The sequence below is a fragment of the Petaurus breviceps genome, unplaced genomic scaffold, assembly GCF_028583685.1.
Source record: "Petaurus breviceps papuanus isolate PSGF00001 unplaced genomic scaffold, PetGlider_PUasm1.0 173, whole genome shotgun sequence".
Classification (NCBI taxonomy): Eukaryota; Metazoa; Chordata; class Mammalia; order Diprotodontia; family Petauridae; genus Petaurus; species Petaurus breviceps.
The window spans coordinates 15,199,806-15,216,527 of NW_027185759.1; the positions used below are offsets into that span (position 1 = coordinate 15,199,806).

Consider the following 16,722-nt stretch of genomic DNA (forward strand, 5'->3'; position numbering starts at 1 on the left):
GTGAAGTAGAAGGGGGAAGAGAGAGAACAAGCATTTGGTAACCACTGAAAATGTGCCAGAAAATGTGTATTTTTCACAAAATCCCCTTTTGATCCTCCCAATAATCCTGGAAGGTCAGTGACATTATTACCCTTATTTTACAGATAAGGAGATTGAGGCAGGTAGTGGTCAGTTTGCACAGGGTAACACAACTAGTAAGTATCTGAAGCCTGATTTGAACTTCTTCTGATTCCAGACTCAGTGCTCTAGACACTGAACCACCAAACTGCCTTGTAGAAAGACTTGTGTTTGAATCTAGGTGACTTATGTTCAGATTCTTCCTCAAACATTTAAGAGGATATGTATTCATGGGCAAACCAACTGACCTTTCAGAGCCTCAGTTTCCTCTTCTATAAAATGGGTCTGATAATAAGTGCATTATCTTACTCAATGGACAATAGACCTAGAGATAAAAAGTCTGGCCTCTGAGAACCCAGTTATTTGCCTGAGGTCACACACAATAGTAAGCATCAGGAGGTAGGATTTGAAACTAGTCCTCTGAATACAAGAGGACAGGGAATCCTCCACTGAACCATGTTGTCTCCCAAGGAAAGAGCTTTGCAAGTTTTTAGGGTCCTTGAAAATGTGGGTAAGGCTATATCCATATATGTAGATAAATTAACTGGATCATTCATCTACATCTTTGCCTGTCTCTTAAGTGCAGGCCCCTGGAGGTCAGGGGCAATGCAGCATTCACATCCTTGTAGCACATCCAGGATAGCATCATGCTGAACCAGACAACTCCAAAAACTTTTCCATGATGGCAGTGATGCCCTGTACTTATTACCAGGAGTACAGACTGAAATTTGACCTAGGTCCCTCAATGGCTTTGCTGACAGATATCCTGAGACAGCAGCAGAACATTCTGAGCCATTGCAATGCCAGGATGCTTTTAAATGTAGGCTGACTTCAGGGTGAGGGATGGAGCCAGCAATCAGCTGGTCTGAAAGAAGTTAGAATTCCCACCATTTCTGAGCTAAATATTGAGAATCCCAGCTGCAGAAAGAGAAAGGTCAGGGGACAAATACACTTAACTCTACAGCTACCATATACTACATCTGGAAGCCCTAAAATACTCATTGAAAAGATCAGCCTGTCAATCTGAAAAAGAAAACCACCTTGTTATGTAGCTTTTTTTTTCAGTTTTGAAAATGTTTTTCATCCATCAGAACACATTTCATGTCTTTAAAATACTCAGAATTTAAATTGAAAAACTGTGCTATATAGATGTCATCAGGCAAAGTTGAGAGACAGAATAGGGTGTTGGGTAATGGGTTCCCATCATGGCACTTGATTGGAGGAGGGGAAAGGGCAGGTTACATAAGTGCAAGCAGTGAAACCTAAAAAGATCTGAAGTAAAGAATACTCAGGTAATCCGTAAAGCTAGTGAAGTCAAATCAATAGTTAGGCTTTATTAAGGTCTTACTATGTGCTGGTAAGTCATCACAGAATCACAGATTTGGCAGGAGCCTCAGTAATCATCTAGGCCAAGCCAGATGTGAAAGGCACCCCAACAGTAACATAGCCAATAAGTAGACATCTGGCCTCTGCTCGAGGAAATCCAAGCATCGTTCAGCTGCAGGGAGTATCAGAGCTGGCCACTGCCTTGCCTCAGTCAATCTCTGATTGATCATGTCGTCTTTTTGTTGGTGGTGCAGCTGACCTGAAATCAAGGAACTGAGGAAATCAGAAAGTCTGACTATATACCTATACTTGCCTATGCTTTTTGCTCTCTGGGTGAAGAAGAATGAGTCACAAAAAGACTCAGACAAAGAGGGAAAAAGGTGTTTACATAGTCTCAAGGGTGATCAGTGTCAAATTTCAAAATTATTTCAATGATCTTGATGATTAGAGTCCTGTGTTCAGGGTGTCACATTCCAGGAAGGGCACTCTCAGGTTAGTGTGGTTTGCCTTGTCTTCTCAAAGGGGACCTTGACATCAGGAAGATGAAAATAGCGACTGTCCAGACCAGGACAACAAAGATTGTGGAAGGTTTCAAGCTCGTGCCCCATTAGGGTCAGTTGAAGGAACCCAAGGTGGACCTGGAGAAGAGGAGACTTGGAGAGGGGTCCTTGATAGCTGACTTTAAGTATTTGAAGAGCTGTCTTCATGAAAGGCAGCATAGACATGTTCTCATTGGTCCCAGGGGACAGGACTAGAAACAACAGATAGACATAAAATGAAGCAAACTTTAGCTTGCCTCCAGGAAAAAAAATACTTCATGTATTTAGAGTTGTCCCCCATTGAAGGTCTTCAGGCAAAGTCTAGAAGACCACTGTTCAGGTATTTTGTAGAGGTCATATTTGTAGGACTCAGTAGCTGAAAATCCTTTCCTCTGATTATATCTGCTATATTTATAAGAGAATCAAATTTATGTTCTTCATGCATTAATGAATTGATAGCATCTCTAAATGTGCCACTGCTCTGTATGTGAGCTGTGAATTTAAACTCCTTTTTGGACAGACAGACAGGAGGCCCCAAGTAGAGAAAAACCAACCTGGGCAGTTCTCCATCATTTCTATCTGTTTCCCATCTTTAGATTATCCTTGGGCTTTCTCAGAGCAGACTTTCCATGGTCTTAACCATGATGCACGGTGCCAATATTCGTATATCATGCTTTGCTGAGCAATTGTGTTACTTTTCATAGACGACAGTGAATTTTTCAATGCCAGGCCCCTGGGTTCTAATGCATCAAAACCCTAGAACTAAAATGAAAAAACTCAAGGAACACTTGTTGCTTTATTGTAACGAAAGTCTTCAGGCAGCAGTAAAACAGAGTATTCAGACAAATCCCAAGCACAGAAATCGTTATTTATGTGTGCAGAACACACCCAAGTTTAATGCCTTATATGTGAACTGCTGTGGGCTTGGCTGACAGGTCTGCACGTGGATAGATGAGAGTACAATCTGGAGATCAAGGTAGCACCAGCCAACACGAGGCCCTAACTGCCCCTGAAATGGCTGTGAGGAGGCAGTATGGTGTAATGACAAGAGCCTTGGATGTGGGCTCAGGAATCTCAGTTATGATTCAGACTCTGCCGTTTACTAGCTCTGTGTCATTGGAGAATTCAGGTCAATTTAGTAAGTTTTTATTAAGTGTTTCCTCTGTGCCAGGCCCTGTGCTAGGTGCTAGGAATGGAAAGACAAATGTAAAGGCTCCGTCCTTAAGGACTAACATTCTGTTGGTAGAGACAGAGTAATTTCAGAGAGAGCACTGCCTAAGGCACTCAGGAAGGCCCTCCTGGCACTTGAGTTGAGCTTCTTAAGGGAATTAAGAGCCAAGTCACCTCAGTTTCCTCACATGGGCCTGTTTCCTAAAAAGATGTGGTTGAGCCAAATGATCTTAAGGAGCATCTAAAGCTCTGACAGTTTATATTGTATGAACATTCATCTCCATCTGTCCAGCTCTGCCAGAAATGGATGTGATTGGTAGGCAGATGGCAGGGCAGGATGGTGAGGGACTGGTCTGGGAGTCAGGACCCTGGCTAGCTGACTATTTTAAGCCATGGACTTTCCCCATCTGACCTTTAGCCTTCATATTTACAAAATGAGGGAGGTGAATTCTGAGTTCCCCTCCATATTAACATTTAGTTAATTAGGGGCATCACAGTTTGGGAGATGGGAGGGAGAAATAAGAGAGGATGGAGAAAAGCTAGAAAGGTTTCCTTTTCAATTCACTATGACAGTTCCTAGCAGTGCTGCAGAGTGTACAAAGAGGAAAAGTGTATTAGAAAGTCTCTTGTTCCCCAGGAGGTACTGACCCAACCACTTTCCCTTTTTATTTAATTTTTATGGATCATTTATATCTCAAAAAAAGTCCCTCCCTCTCATACACAGAGCCATTCCTTGGCTAGCTGTGATCCTCAGGAAGTTCTTCTTTGTGTGATTTATGACAATAACTTGCTCAGGCTAGAAGATGGAACAAGGGACAAGCAGCTCTGAGGCCAGATACATAGAATTATTCTTTGCCATTGGGTCAAAGGTGAACATTTCAGATAATCCCCCAGCACACCCAGCCAAACCAACCCACATCAGCTTTTACTCTTTCTCTGGCTACATTTTTGTTGGATGTGGAAAGTTTTCATCAGCTAAAAGTTGCTTTTTAATTAATGCTCCAGGAAGCTATCAGGGAGGGAGCATTAACAAGTTCAAGGTTGACTTTTATACATTATTGTACATGGACCATGTTCAAAAGACTTTATCAACAGTGGCTCTGAGTACATTCCAATTCCATAAAGGAAGCTCCCAAGGGCTCCTTGAGAAATGTGAAGAGAGAGTAATGCTTCTCTAGAAATTCAGCTGGATCAAGGTAATGGGTGGAACCTCATGATCCCTGTCTGGAATTTATCATGGTATCCTTCCATCTTTCCCCCCTCCAATGCTATACTCATGCTTTCCTTCCATCCATCATTTCATACAAATATTTCTTTAATTCTCCCTTAACTTGTTGTAAAGCCAAGCACAAGCAGCTTTCCAGAGGACTGCTGCTGTGAACAGCTTTCAAGGTTCTGATTACATAGTATAGCAAACTCTCTGTTTATTCAATTACAGCTCAGAGGAAAACTTTCACAGAAAATCAAAATACACATTCACAATGTTACAAGTTATCACAGAAAATCAAAATACAACATTCACCCCAACACTCAACAACTTATAACTAAAATGGCCACATAGTTTTAAACAAAGTACATTAATTTAGTCAATCACAAAATCACAATGTACAAAAGTCAAAGTTCTCCACCCCTAGGTCACAGTAAATCATAATATTCTCAATCAGTACACAGTATCCAAGTAAAGTCTTCTTTCAGCTTGACTCAAGGCTGGCTCTCAGCTTCCATGGTTCCTCTTCCATGGTCCCAGCTCCAACTGTCACTTGGGTTCAAAGGCAGGCAGCTCCCAGCTCCTTGTCCAGTTCTTTGTCCAGTTCCTGTTCCATATTGAAGTTCACAGTGTCCAATCCACCTCAAGTCCTTCACAGTCATGCCAAGTACCAGGATCACAGTCATGCTTCCTCAGTCTTTGGCAGGTCCCCAGCAGAAGCTCCAGCTGGTTCCCAGAATCAAAATCACTTCACTCATGATCCCCAAATCAAAATCATTCTCTCCAGCCTGGGCCTTCCCTCTTCAGCCTCCTCAGCAGCAGCTACTTCTGCTTCCCCAAAGCTTATCCCAAGGAGTTCTGACTCTCCCTTGCTGGGGCTTTTCCTTATATACAGTATTACTCATCCCTTTTCAGCCTGTTACATCTGCAACAGGAGTTCATACCTTCTGTTTCTTTAACAGAGGCTTAATTTGAACTAGGTGCTAAGAGTTACTTAGCACTTCGTTCAAATTAAGCCTTTGTTGCTTTTTGGATGGCAAATGGGGCTAAGTGACTTGCCCAAGGTCACATGGCTAGTTTTTTTGTGTTAAGTGTCTGAGGCCGATTTGAACTCAGGTCCTTCTGACTCCAGGGCCAGTGTTCTACTCACTTCACCACCTAGTCACCCCCAAAGAATGGAGATTTGTTGTTTGTTTTGTTTTTACCTGTTAGCTTTCCAATACAAAGAGATCTTTAAATTTCATTAGCATTACATTTGTAGAGAGATTAAAGTCCATGTCTCTGTTATATAACATACTTGGAGGCCCCACATTTGCAGACATACTTGGATTAAGGCACTGACTTTGTCAGTGGGTCCAAATACCAGCTCCAACACTTACTACTTGTGTAAATGTGGGCCAGTCACTTTCCTTGAGAAAGTTGGATTATACGACATAGATGTTCTCTTCCAGATCAGGATCTGGCATCTTCTGAGGGAAGATGACCTGTCAGTATTAGATAAAGCAGAAAAAGAAGGGCTTCTATACTATTTTGTCTTCTTATAAAGGCACTCGAATGTTCAGCCACTTGCAGGGTTCTCTGTATTTTGCTGATTGCATAGGAACTATATGCCAACTGGCCCCACACAAGGGAAAACAAGAGAAATATGGAAAAGTCCAAACAAAATTCTAGAAATAGGGTGTAGTCTCAACCATTTAATAAGTTTAACACTCTCCAAGAAGGAAACCTCTGTAGTGGTTTGGGTTTAAAAGCTTTTATGATCAATTAATAAACATTTATTAAATGTCTACTATATGCCAGGTACTGTACTAACCATTGGGGATACAAAAAAGAAACAAATAGTCCTTGCCCTCAAAGAGCTTACAGTCTAATGGGAGAATAAAACACCTACTGTGTGCCAGGCATTGGCTTTACTAGACTTGGATCTTTGGCCCCATCCAAAGTTCTAGGGGCACCTCAGGAGAGTATCTCAACTGAGCTAGAATTTGGGATTATCCCTGGTGTTATTAGATACTTGAGCCCTCAAACAGTATATTTAGTGATTGGGGGGGGGGCGGGGGAGATTCATGTCACAAATTCTGGATGTGTACTGACAGTTGCCTAAGATCTCAGTATCTTACCTTGTTTCCCATTTGTTCAGTGGGAAACCCAGTTTTGAAGGAAGCAGTGGGCTTTGGGATCCACTATTTGCAAAACGCATAATATATAGGCTGAGAAATAGAAATAGTGAGAAAGATTTTCTTATAAGTACAAAAGTTTAGTGTTAACATTATCTGGGTGGGTTTTCCCTGTCCTTTTCCAGACAGTTTTTTAATCCCAAGCAGGAAGTAAAACAACAACCTTAGTTCAGTACTTTAAAGGGAGTTTGCAGTTGTGTTATGGCATTCAGCACTGATCTTTTCATCAGGAATGCTTGAAAGTCCTCTGTTTTGTTGAATATCCCTCTTTTTTTTCTCTCCTGAAGGATTATACTCAGTTTCCTGGATGGGTGGTTCTTGATTGAAATCCTAACTCCTTTTCCCTCTGGAATATCATATTCCAATCCTTTCATATAGAAGCTGCTAAATCAGAAGTTGTTCTCTTCTCTTCAGTAGATTTATGTGCCTCTCTTACCATTTGACCCAATCTGTTTTTTAAGGTGTTATTTTCTTCAACATTTTTTGTGCCTCCTTTACCAAGCTGGTTATTCTTTTTCATTGATTTTCTGGCATTGTCTTCAGTTCTTTTCCCAGTTTTTCCTCTACCTCTCTTACTTGAATTTTCTCTTCAAGAATTTCTTTTTTGAGACTGAGACCAATTCACATTTTTCTTTTTCTTTTTTTTTTAAAAGCAATTGGGGTTAAGTAACTTGCTCAAGGTTACACGGCCAGTTATTTCTGGGTGTGGTGCTAAGTATCTGAGCCCAGATTCGATCCCAGGTCATCCCTACTCTGGGGCCGGTGCTCTTACTCGCTGTGCTACCTGGCCGCCCCCATATTTTCCTTTGAGACTTTGCATGTAGCTGTTTTGACTTTACTTTCTTTTTCTGAGTTTCTGTTTTGATCTTCCCTGTCACTATAATAACTCTACAGTTAGGTTCTTTTTTTCTGTTGTTGTTCACTTTTATTTCTTTTAACTTTATGCCAAAGTTGGGCTCTGCTCCTGGGATGAAGTGGACACTGTCCCAAGCTTCAGATTTTCACAAAGCCGTTTATTCCAAGGTAGTTCTAAGGGTCTGTAAGTTTTCAGTTGTTCCAAGATGGTGTGGTCACTGCCTTCCTGGCCTGTGCTCTGATCTGTGAGCAACCACAAGCACTCTTTTCCCCCCTGAAACTATGACCAGGGTCCCTCCTCACCTGTGGCCCTGTCCTCTAGTATTCTAGTGATTCTTCTGCCTCTGTGACTTGGAATTTCACGTAGGCAACGCAGCAAAGTTCTGCTCCAAGTTACAGCAGAGTCCCCTGTGATTTCCTTCTTCTGGGTCGTCAGATTCCTTACTGTCTGGGGTCTGAGAGCTCTGGAAGACATTGCTGCCAATTCAGTTGTACTTAACACCTTCTTTTTGTCTTGCACCCAGCATTGCCCCCTCCTGGCTGCCTGGTGCAGCGATGCTGGTCCTTGCTGCTGGCTTGCACCTGGTTGTGGGGCAACTTCTGACTTGTCTGCTGAGGGTGGACTGTGCTCCACTCTCTCCCCAATGAGACATACCTTTCCTGAAGATTTTATCAATTGTCTAGGGCTGAAAAATTGTTTCACCCTGTCTTTTTGTTGCTCCAGAATTCATTTTGAGGAGTTATTTTAAAGTTGTTCCGGGAGGAATTTGGGAGTGTTCAGATGAGTCCCTGCCTTTACTTCCCCATCTTGGCTCTGCTTTCGAAAATGTGGTTTTCTAAATTAATATGCATCCCACAAGGATCTTAATTTATAGTTAAGTATGTATGACCCCATTCCTATTGGAGTTTGACACCACTACATTGGGGTATGAGAAGCAAGGAATTTGTGTTTCTGTGCCTGTTGATATCTGTAAAACAGGAGTAGTATGTACTACTATCTGCCTTTTTTAGATGGTTAAAAGTGAAATGAAGACGTGTAAAAAAAAGATCTTAGATTTTTTTGTGAGAAAATTGCAGACTGAATGCAAGGCATTATGAGAATTATTAGAATGAAATGATAAGAATACTTTTCAACCAAGGATACCTGGGGAGGAAGGGGAAAAAAGCATTGAGTTGTTTTGAGACTACTAGATAAAAAGAAATCGAACACCTCCTGCAGGGAAGGGACATGAGCCAATATGTTGTTTGGGCTTTTAAAGTCACACTCGAGTGGGTAAAAGAGAAACTTTATTTCAGGCTTTTTATGATCTATGGGGTTTATTATCATCAAAAGTCTGTAGCACAACTCAGTCTGTGACTGCTTTCCTTGCCTGCTGTAAAACTAAAGGTCCTGTGTGTTCTCATTTCATTGCCATTTAAACCCTTCTGGGTAATAAGAGTTAGAAGAGAAACACCTGGTCCCTCTCTCCAGGCTTTAACATTGAAGTTCCTAATTTAGATGGTTAGTTCTGGTTTGAGAGACATTGTCTATGCATCCCTTCCCCATTGGGTTGTTGAATACCCCAAATATGACCGACTAGCCTGAGATGCCATAATTGTATCCTGGTTATATGTGCTGTTGATTATTATTACTAGGAATAATATTTTAGTTTCCTCCCCCAAGTCCCTTCTTCTGTATAATTAACACACATGCAAACTTGGTAAGTAAACCAGCCCAGAGAGAAGCAAGGTTGATCTTCTGCCTCTCTGGCTCATGTCTCTATCCCCAGGACAAGGGGCTTCCATCTCCAAATCCATCCCTCTTCCTATTTGTCATGCTGCTTATTTCCTTGCCCGGATTTGGCTTCCAGGGAGGATGGAACATTGCCCCTTTCCATGCTTCAGCACTGGAAAGTTTCCAGTTCTTTTGAAATGACAGCATCTTCCCCAAGTTGGTAACCAATACCTACTACTTTTATGAGGTACACATTGAGCACAGCCAATTACTTTTCCAGTGTCTGCTGCACAGGCTACCTCTTGTACCTTACAGCCTTTTCTTGGTTGGTATTTGAGGAACAGAATATTTTATTGGTGTTGCTATCTCCACTTATGGGGAGCTAGGTGGTGGAGTGGATATTGGACTGGGTCTGGAATCAGCCATACCTGAGTTCAGACATGGGCCCAGTCATTTACTAGCTGTGCCACCCTGGGTGAATCACTTTGCCTCAGTTTCCCTATCTGAAAAACAAGGATTATATTATTACCTTGCAGGGTTGTTGTGAGGATTAAATGAAATATTTTTAAAGCAGTTAAAAGGGGCAGGTAGCTGACTCAGTGGAGAGAGAACTAGGCTTAGAATCAGGAAGTCTCTGAGCCTCAGATACTTAGTAGGTGTGTGAGCCTGGTCTAGTCACTTCACCCTGATTGTCTCAGTTTCCTCATCTGTAAAGTGAGCTAGAGAAGGAAATAACAAACCACCACAAAATCTTTGCCAACTAAACTCCCAGTGCAGGGTCAGAGAATAAGACCCAACTGAAAGGACTCAACAAGGAAGTACTTAACACAGCACCTAGGGCATAGGAGATGCTGTTTATCATCAGTAAAGCTGTACCTGCTAAAAGTTACAAACGCTAAGAAAAACTACATCCAATTTTGGGTTCCATACAAATGGAAGAATATTAAGAGGCCATCACTTGATCAAAATCCCCCAGAATGAGTTTTTTCCCAAAATACAAGAAATTCCAGAAGAGCAGTTCTGAAGAAACTTCATTTATCTCTGTCCTCCTGCATTTTAAAAGTGTCATCATTTATTAGCTAACACTTGAGGGTCATCTATCCTGATTCTCCCTTTCTTTATTACATTTAGGGAAAAACAATTTAAAAACAATGGCATCAATTTTGTCCCAGTGTCTTTGGGCTGCTTTTGCCATTAGTCTTTTTGACTGGCTCAATGATCTCCCATAATTTATGCAAACCATTCAAACGTAATGAGCCATTAAACACACTCTGATGTCTATTCTAGCAAGCTTGTAAGGCAACCCTATAAAAACAGCACCTCAAAAGTTGTAAAGCTGGTATACCATGAAAAAAAACCCAAAACCTGGTGGGGGTAGGAAGAGGAAGAGGCCTTTTCAATAAAGGCTGAAGAATCATAGGATACTTAAATACTTTCATTTCCCGAATATTTGTTTCATGTGTATCAGTTATGTGTCAAGAGTTAGAGATAATGGTAGGACAGTCTGCATGCTACATTGGAATCTGTTCTACATCCACAGAACACAAGGCAAAAACACGTGTTGGGTGGACCCCTGAGTATAGGAGAGGCAGTGTATGGAGTGCTGGACCCAGAATCAGGCAGAATTGAGTTCAAGTCTGGGCTCAGATACTTGTTGTGTGACCCTGGACAAGTCACTTAACCTCTATTGGCCTCAGTTTCCTTATCTTCTATGTGGAGGTGACAGTAGTATCTACCTCCCAGGATTGTTGTGAGGATGAAATAAAGTTATATTTGCTGAGTGCTTTGTAAACCTTAAAATGCTCTATAAATGTCAGTTATTGTTATTATAACCCATGGAGGAGTTGAGATCTGTACCAGCAGAGGAAATGCTGACAACATTGAGACCACAGATTTATTTTAACATTAGAGATCTATTTGAAGGAATATGAAGTACTGATGGGGAGGGCATAGTCAACACAATGAAAATGCGGCCATTATCTGATGAGGGCGAGGTCTGAGGGCTGCTTTCCTGGCCTGGACTCTTGAAGTTCCTCACCTGGATTTCAGTGTGAGAAGCACAGCTCTGGCCTTGCCTCTTGTTCATGTTCCAGGATACTGCTGCTGGGTTCAGCCACTGCCAGTCAGGGAATAGCTCGGCAGTTTCAGACTCATGCAATGTCAGGCTCCCCGTTAGCATGGACTTCCTATCATGCTCAGTTTCAGACCCCACTCCGCTCCTGGGGTCAGAACCACAAAGCTGTTGCTTGTGTCTTTATATGTTCATATACTGCTTAGTATACTGCCTAGGGCCCAGGGTTATTCCCTGTTCTGGGTTATCCTATTCACCTCTCTTAACCCTCCTCCCCTGGCATATTTTCCCTCCACACTCTGCACTGGATCTTCATCTCAGCAGTTGGTAACAAGTGACAGAACCTCAGGTAGGCATCTGTTCTTGCTCCCTGCACAAAGACAAATCTCCTTGTGCTAGATCTGGGACTTTATGCCCTGGTGCTCAACTCTGGGTAGGCACTCATTCTGTCCCTGTGACTCTTCCCGTATGTTAACCTGGGCTAGGGAAAAAAAATCACCTTTTTTCACCTTGAGTTTCCCAGTAAGGACTCCATCTGTTGTGTTTTCCAGGACTATTTGGACTAGTTGTAGGGGAGAGCTTGGCTCTTTTATTTTATTTTCTTCTACTCTACCATCTCAGCAGGTCTCTCTTTATTGAGTAGTCTTAAAACTGACAGGGCCATGTGACCTTCTGACAGGTTAGAGAGCAGAACTTGAAACCTTAGCCTACTTGCATTTAAATCCCACTTCTGACACTGAACAGAAGAAAAAAAATGATCTCAGTGATTAAAGCAGTATACCCTTTCCAAAGGAAACCCTAAAGAAAACAACGTAACTTGAATGATTTCTTTATTATTCTCTAGGACAATTTCTAATAGTAAGAACTATGATTGTATTGTAGTATGGAAAATTAGCAACAGACCAGCTCTTATGTAATAGTGCCTGAAACAACTGTGAATGAAAGACAAGGAGCTTGCTAGAGGTCAAACAGTGTTTATTTTCTAACAAGGGCTTCAGTAGCAATATGTACTGCTTCATCTAGATGGGACAGTTAGCTACCTCAATCAATTTAAAAGTCTTGACAAGCAATCCTTGAGGAAGCCAACTCATCAGTTTGTCTACACAGTAGGGGAAAAATTCATTTTCCTTTCTTGTGCTTTACTTGACCAAGTGATTAGTTTGGGGAGGGAGGAGGGGGAGAGGAGTTGCTTTCCTTTGCATACATCTATTGTGTATAGCTTATAGCTGCCCTCCTACTCGGAGAAAAAAACAGCTTTTTTTTTACTGGAATTTCCACTTTCTTAAACATTTCACATGTCACCTCCTATGGGACTGTATTCTTACACTAGATTAGGAATAGATAATGGAAGACATTTCCATCCACCTGGAAGAGAGGCAAGGTCAGTTTCCTCATCCCTAGATCTACAATCCTTCTGTGGTATGAGTGAGTAAAGAATGTTGCCAGCATTGTCAGAGGTCTTCTCGTTATATGGTTTTTAGTTAATTGGTTTCCTTTGTCACAAGGGAGGTTAGGTTGTGGGATAGGAGTAGGGGACAGCATACTGAGAAATTATTGTGATATTAAAACGAAAGGAATCAATGAAACTTATTATTATTTAGTAAAAGGAAAAAATGTGTCAGTCCTTTGGATCCAGAGCATAAGGTACCTGGAACTTACCATCTGAGTCACTTAGTACTGGGTCATCTGCTGAGAACACTGCTGGTTACCCACCATCCCAGGCACTAGAGAACTGGGTCATCTTCTGAAGACTTTTTGGTGGGTAACCAGCATCATGAAAAATGGCAGCACCTAACTAAAAAAGAGAAGGGCTGACTGTTGCCACTCTTAACAAGACTATATACATTATCACAAGGCACAGTAAATAGTGCCATATTACAATCCCTCACAAGAGATGGATTTGTCCAAGAAACTGAAATGAGGGAATTCCTTTGAAAGCTTTCTTTCCCCTTGCTGATCATTTTTTTCACATACCGAAAGTGAAGCCAAAGCTTGGGAGAGCCCTGTTTTATTGAGCTAGTTTGGCAGAGGGCACAGAGAGTCAATTCAGAAGCAAAAAAGCCTAAATTCTCATTGTACCTCTCAAGACCCCTGGGCAAGGCACTTTAATTTCTTGTGGCCCCAGGCATAAACAGCACAGTTACTTTCTCCATTGAGAGAGTTTCCTTTCCAGGAGTTGTCCGCAGGAATGAAATCATGGCAGGGAGGTTGGATGGGGAAGAAATATACATGGTGTCCTCAAAGTCGTAGGGCAGTTTTAAGCTTTAATTGCATGTGTATACAGTTGTGGTTTTACATATATATGTGCATGTCTACAATTTGTCTCTCTATTGGGCATTTGTAACAAATTTTTCTCTTTTTACACAGATGGATAAGTGGGGCAGCAGTAGTCAATGCTTTTTATTCTTCCGGCAGAAACCAGATCGGTAAGGCTCTTTCCTTGACTTACAGATGGTTGCTTAACTGTCTGTGACTTTCTCCCATGCCCGTACTACTCCATCCGCAAACAGTTCGAAACAGAAACCCTAGTTATATTTCTTGAACATGAATGCTGTCCGGTGTTTTCTTTCCCTCTGATGGCTCACCCTTGCTATTTAGGGAGGGCTGGACATGGGCCTAACCCAGGGTTGGGAGTGGTTTCCACTCAAGCACATCAGTCAGCCTCCTGAAGCTTGTAGTCTTGAGAAATTCCCTGGGACACAATCACTCCTCCGTATTTAGAGTGTGAATTAAATGGGGCATTGATTCAACCAGTCAGTATGTGTAAGAGGAGGGACTTGAGCCCAGGACTTCCTGACTCCAAGGTGAGTCCTCTAACCACTATGCTGTGGTGCTTATCAATGACAAAACTATGGTCATAGGATTAAAGGGTCATTGATTTAGAACCAGAAGGGATTGTTAGAAGTCATCTCATGCAAATCCTTAAATTTACCAACAGGAAGTCGCATAACTTGTTTTGGGTTAGTCAGGTTCCAAAGTCAGGAATTGAACCCATATCCTTCAAATCCAAATCCAGCACCACACATTCTTCTTTTCTAGGCTGGTAATACATATCGATGAAAATCACTTTAAATAGCTCTTGTCCATGCAGGTGGTAGTTGAGATTGTTAGTCTTAATTCCAAGTTTCTCTTTGCTAGGTTATTCTCTTAAATATATCCATCAAATTATATTGACTCCCAAGACCATCTTAGTGGTAGCTCAGAAGGGTTTCCAAACTTCCTTGAAGGGGTTTAAAAGTTTTCCCAAGAGCCAACTTAACTGGCATTGCAGCACATTGGCCTCCCTGTGAATATCCAGGAGTTTACTCTGGTGGGGTTGGACCAACCCCAGATCATCATTATTCCAGAAAACTCTCAAGATCTTGGGAGAGTTATAAGGTTACTTAAAATATCATACAAATGATAAATACCACATATTTAATGAGTGAATGAATATTGCCCAGAGGTGTGGGTCTCCCACCTGAGCAGGTCTGAGGAGCTAGCTGAAAAATCTTCCAGTAACCCCAGTTTGATCATTTTACTTCCTGATCAGGAGCCTCTGAGGCTTCCTAAGGCCAGAGCTGGACAGTGAAAGTCCTTCATGACCAGCCAACAGAGCCATTTGCCATCATTCCCCTTCACACGCTCCATACTGGCCTGTTGGCCATTTCCCAAGTCTCCTGCTCGCATTGGTTTGCCCAGATATCCCCCAAGCCTGGCATGCATTTCTCCCCTCTTTGCCTCCAGTCCTGAGAGTTCCTTCAAGGTCACCTTGTCTAAGAAGCCTTGTTCTCGTGCCTCTGATGGTTATTCTCTTCTCAAAGAGCCATGTAGATACTTAACGGTTGTATATATGTAAGAACAGCTTTGGGGGCTCGTGGGCATCTTCAAAATTCTAAATGAATTCCAGAAATCTCTCACAGAACTTTGGGGAGGGGCACTTCAAGCAATGGTACAAGGAGGCATGGACAAGGATTGTATAAGATGGAGAGGCAGGGATTTGATCTTTATCAGTGGAGAAAGTACCTACAGCAGCAAAATCATAGATGCATTTGGGGCTTCCATGTTTTCAGTCATTTTTCACTCATGTCCAACTTTTCATGACCCCATGTGGGGTTTTCTTGGCAAAGTTACTGGCCTGGTTTGCCATTTCCTTCTCATTTTACAGATGAGGGAACTGAGTTAAACAGGGTGAAATGACTTGCCCAGAGTCACACAGCTAGTGAATGTCTAAGGCTGGATTTGAACTCAGGAAGATGAATCTTCCTGACTCCAGGCCCAGTGTTCTATCTATGGCATCACCTTGCTGCCCACATTAGATGATACTTACCTATTTACATGGCTTATGTCCCTAATAGAATATTCATTCTTTGTGGGCAGGGACTATTTTTATCTTTGTAACCACAATAACTAAAACAATGCCCAACACACAGTAGCACTTAACATGCTTACTGCATTGGGTTGGTTGACTTGGACACAATTACCACCTTTCTCTACCCAATGAACCAGTCTCCTAAAGGCCTCCTGGATAGATTCACATTTATGTGCAGTGGATAGGGTGCTAAGCCTGGAGTCATGAAGAACCGAGTTCAAATCCAGCCACAGTCACTTAGTAACTTTGACATTGGGCTATTTACCTCAATCTCCTCAAACATAAAAATGAGGATAATAATACCTTCTAGAGTTCTTAAGAGGATCAAATGAGATATTTGTAAAGTATTTAGCATAGTTCTTATGTATATAGAGGATGCTTAATAAATGTGTGATTCCTGCTTTCCTAATAGGGTCAGTCTCACCAGGATTAGTCTAGACAAGAGTGGGGCAGATTTCTCAGTGCAAATAAGTTCTGAATATCTGGAACCATTCCATTCCTGGAGCCAAACCAGAGAACTAAGACTGACTTGAGGATATGTTCACTGAAAGGCTGCCCTTGAAATCTCACAATGTCCCAAATTTCCTTTTTATTGAATCTCATTACTTTTAACAGAAATAAGGTCATCCATATAATTTTTATCAATAATTAAGAGAAGTTCCACATTTGTTGACAGTTTCTTCTTAAATAACTAAAAGTTATCATTATGACCTCTAAAAATAGGGACCTATAAATAGGACATATGTCACACGTACCTAAGCTTAAGGAAAGGAGCCTACAGTCTCAGCTGGAAAGTTTTATTGCAGGAAACTTGACACTTAAAATTGCATTTTTTAGGTTTCAGAGGCTGTGCAGTGGAGTTATAATGTTGTCTCTTTATGATATTTCTTGAAGTCTTTCAGGCCAATGTATCAGGCCCTGATCAAAATTATCTCCCATATGAGTCCAGGGCAAAGGTGCATTCTTTAGAGCCAATATCTATTTTAATGGAATTCCTTTCTCATCCTGGGCTTGTGTCTGGCCTGGAATGGTCAGAGGAGGTTGGGGAAGGGACATCACATGTCCCTTATGTGTATGCCTTACTACCAGCATGCTCTTAGTTTATGGCCCTTCTTCCTACCTATGTTGTGTCTATTTATGGGAATGTACACCCCAGATTTATGGGGGAGGGAATGATTGATAGCTATGGTTCTTA

The 16,722-nt window shown here is 41.7% G+C and overlaps 1 protein-coding gene across 3 annotated transcripts in view; it reads left to right on the forward strand.

Annotated features, from left to right (window-relative positions):
* MME (membrane metalloendopeptidase) overlaps positions 1-16,722 on the forward strand; it is a 131,249-nt gene that overhangs the window by 88,026 nt on the left and 26,501 nt on the right. For all 3 annotated transcript variants that reach the window (XM_069083434.1, XM_069083433.1, XM_069083435.1), the window contains exon 17: positions 13,544-13,602. In XM_069083434.1, coding sequence (XP_068939535.1) covers positions 13,544-13,602 — 59 coding nt within the window. The remainder of the gene's footprint in view (positions 1-13,543; positions 13,603-16,722) is intronic.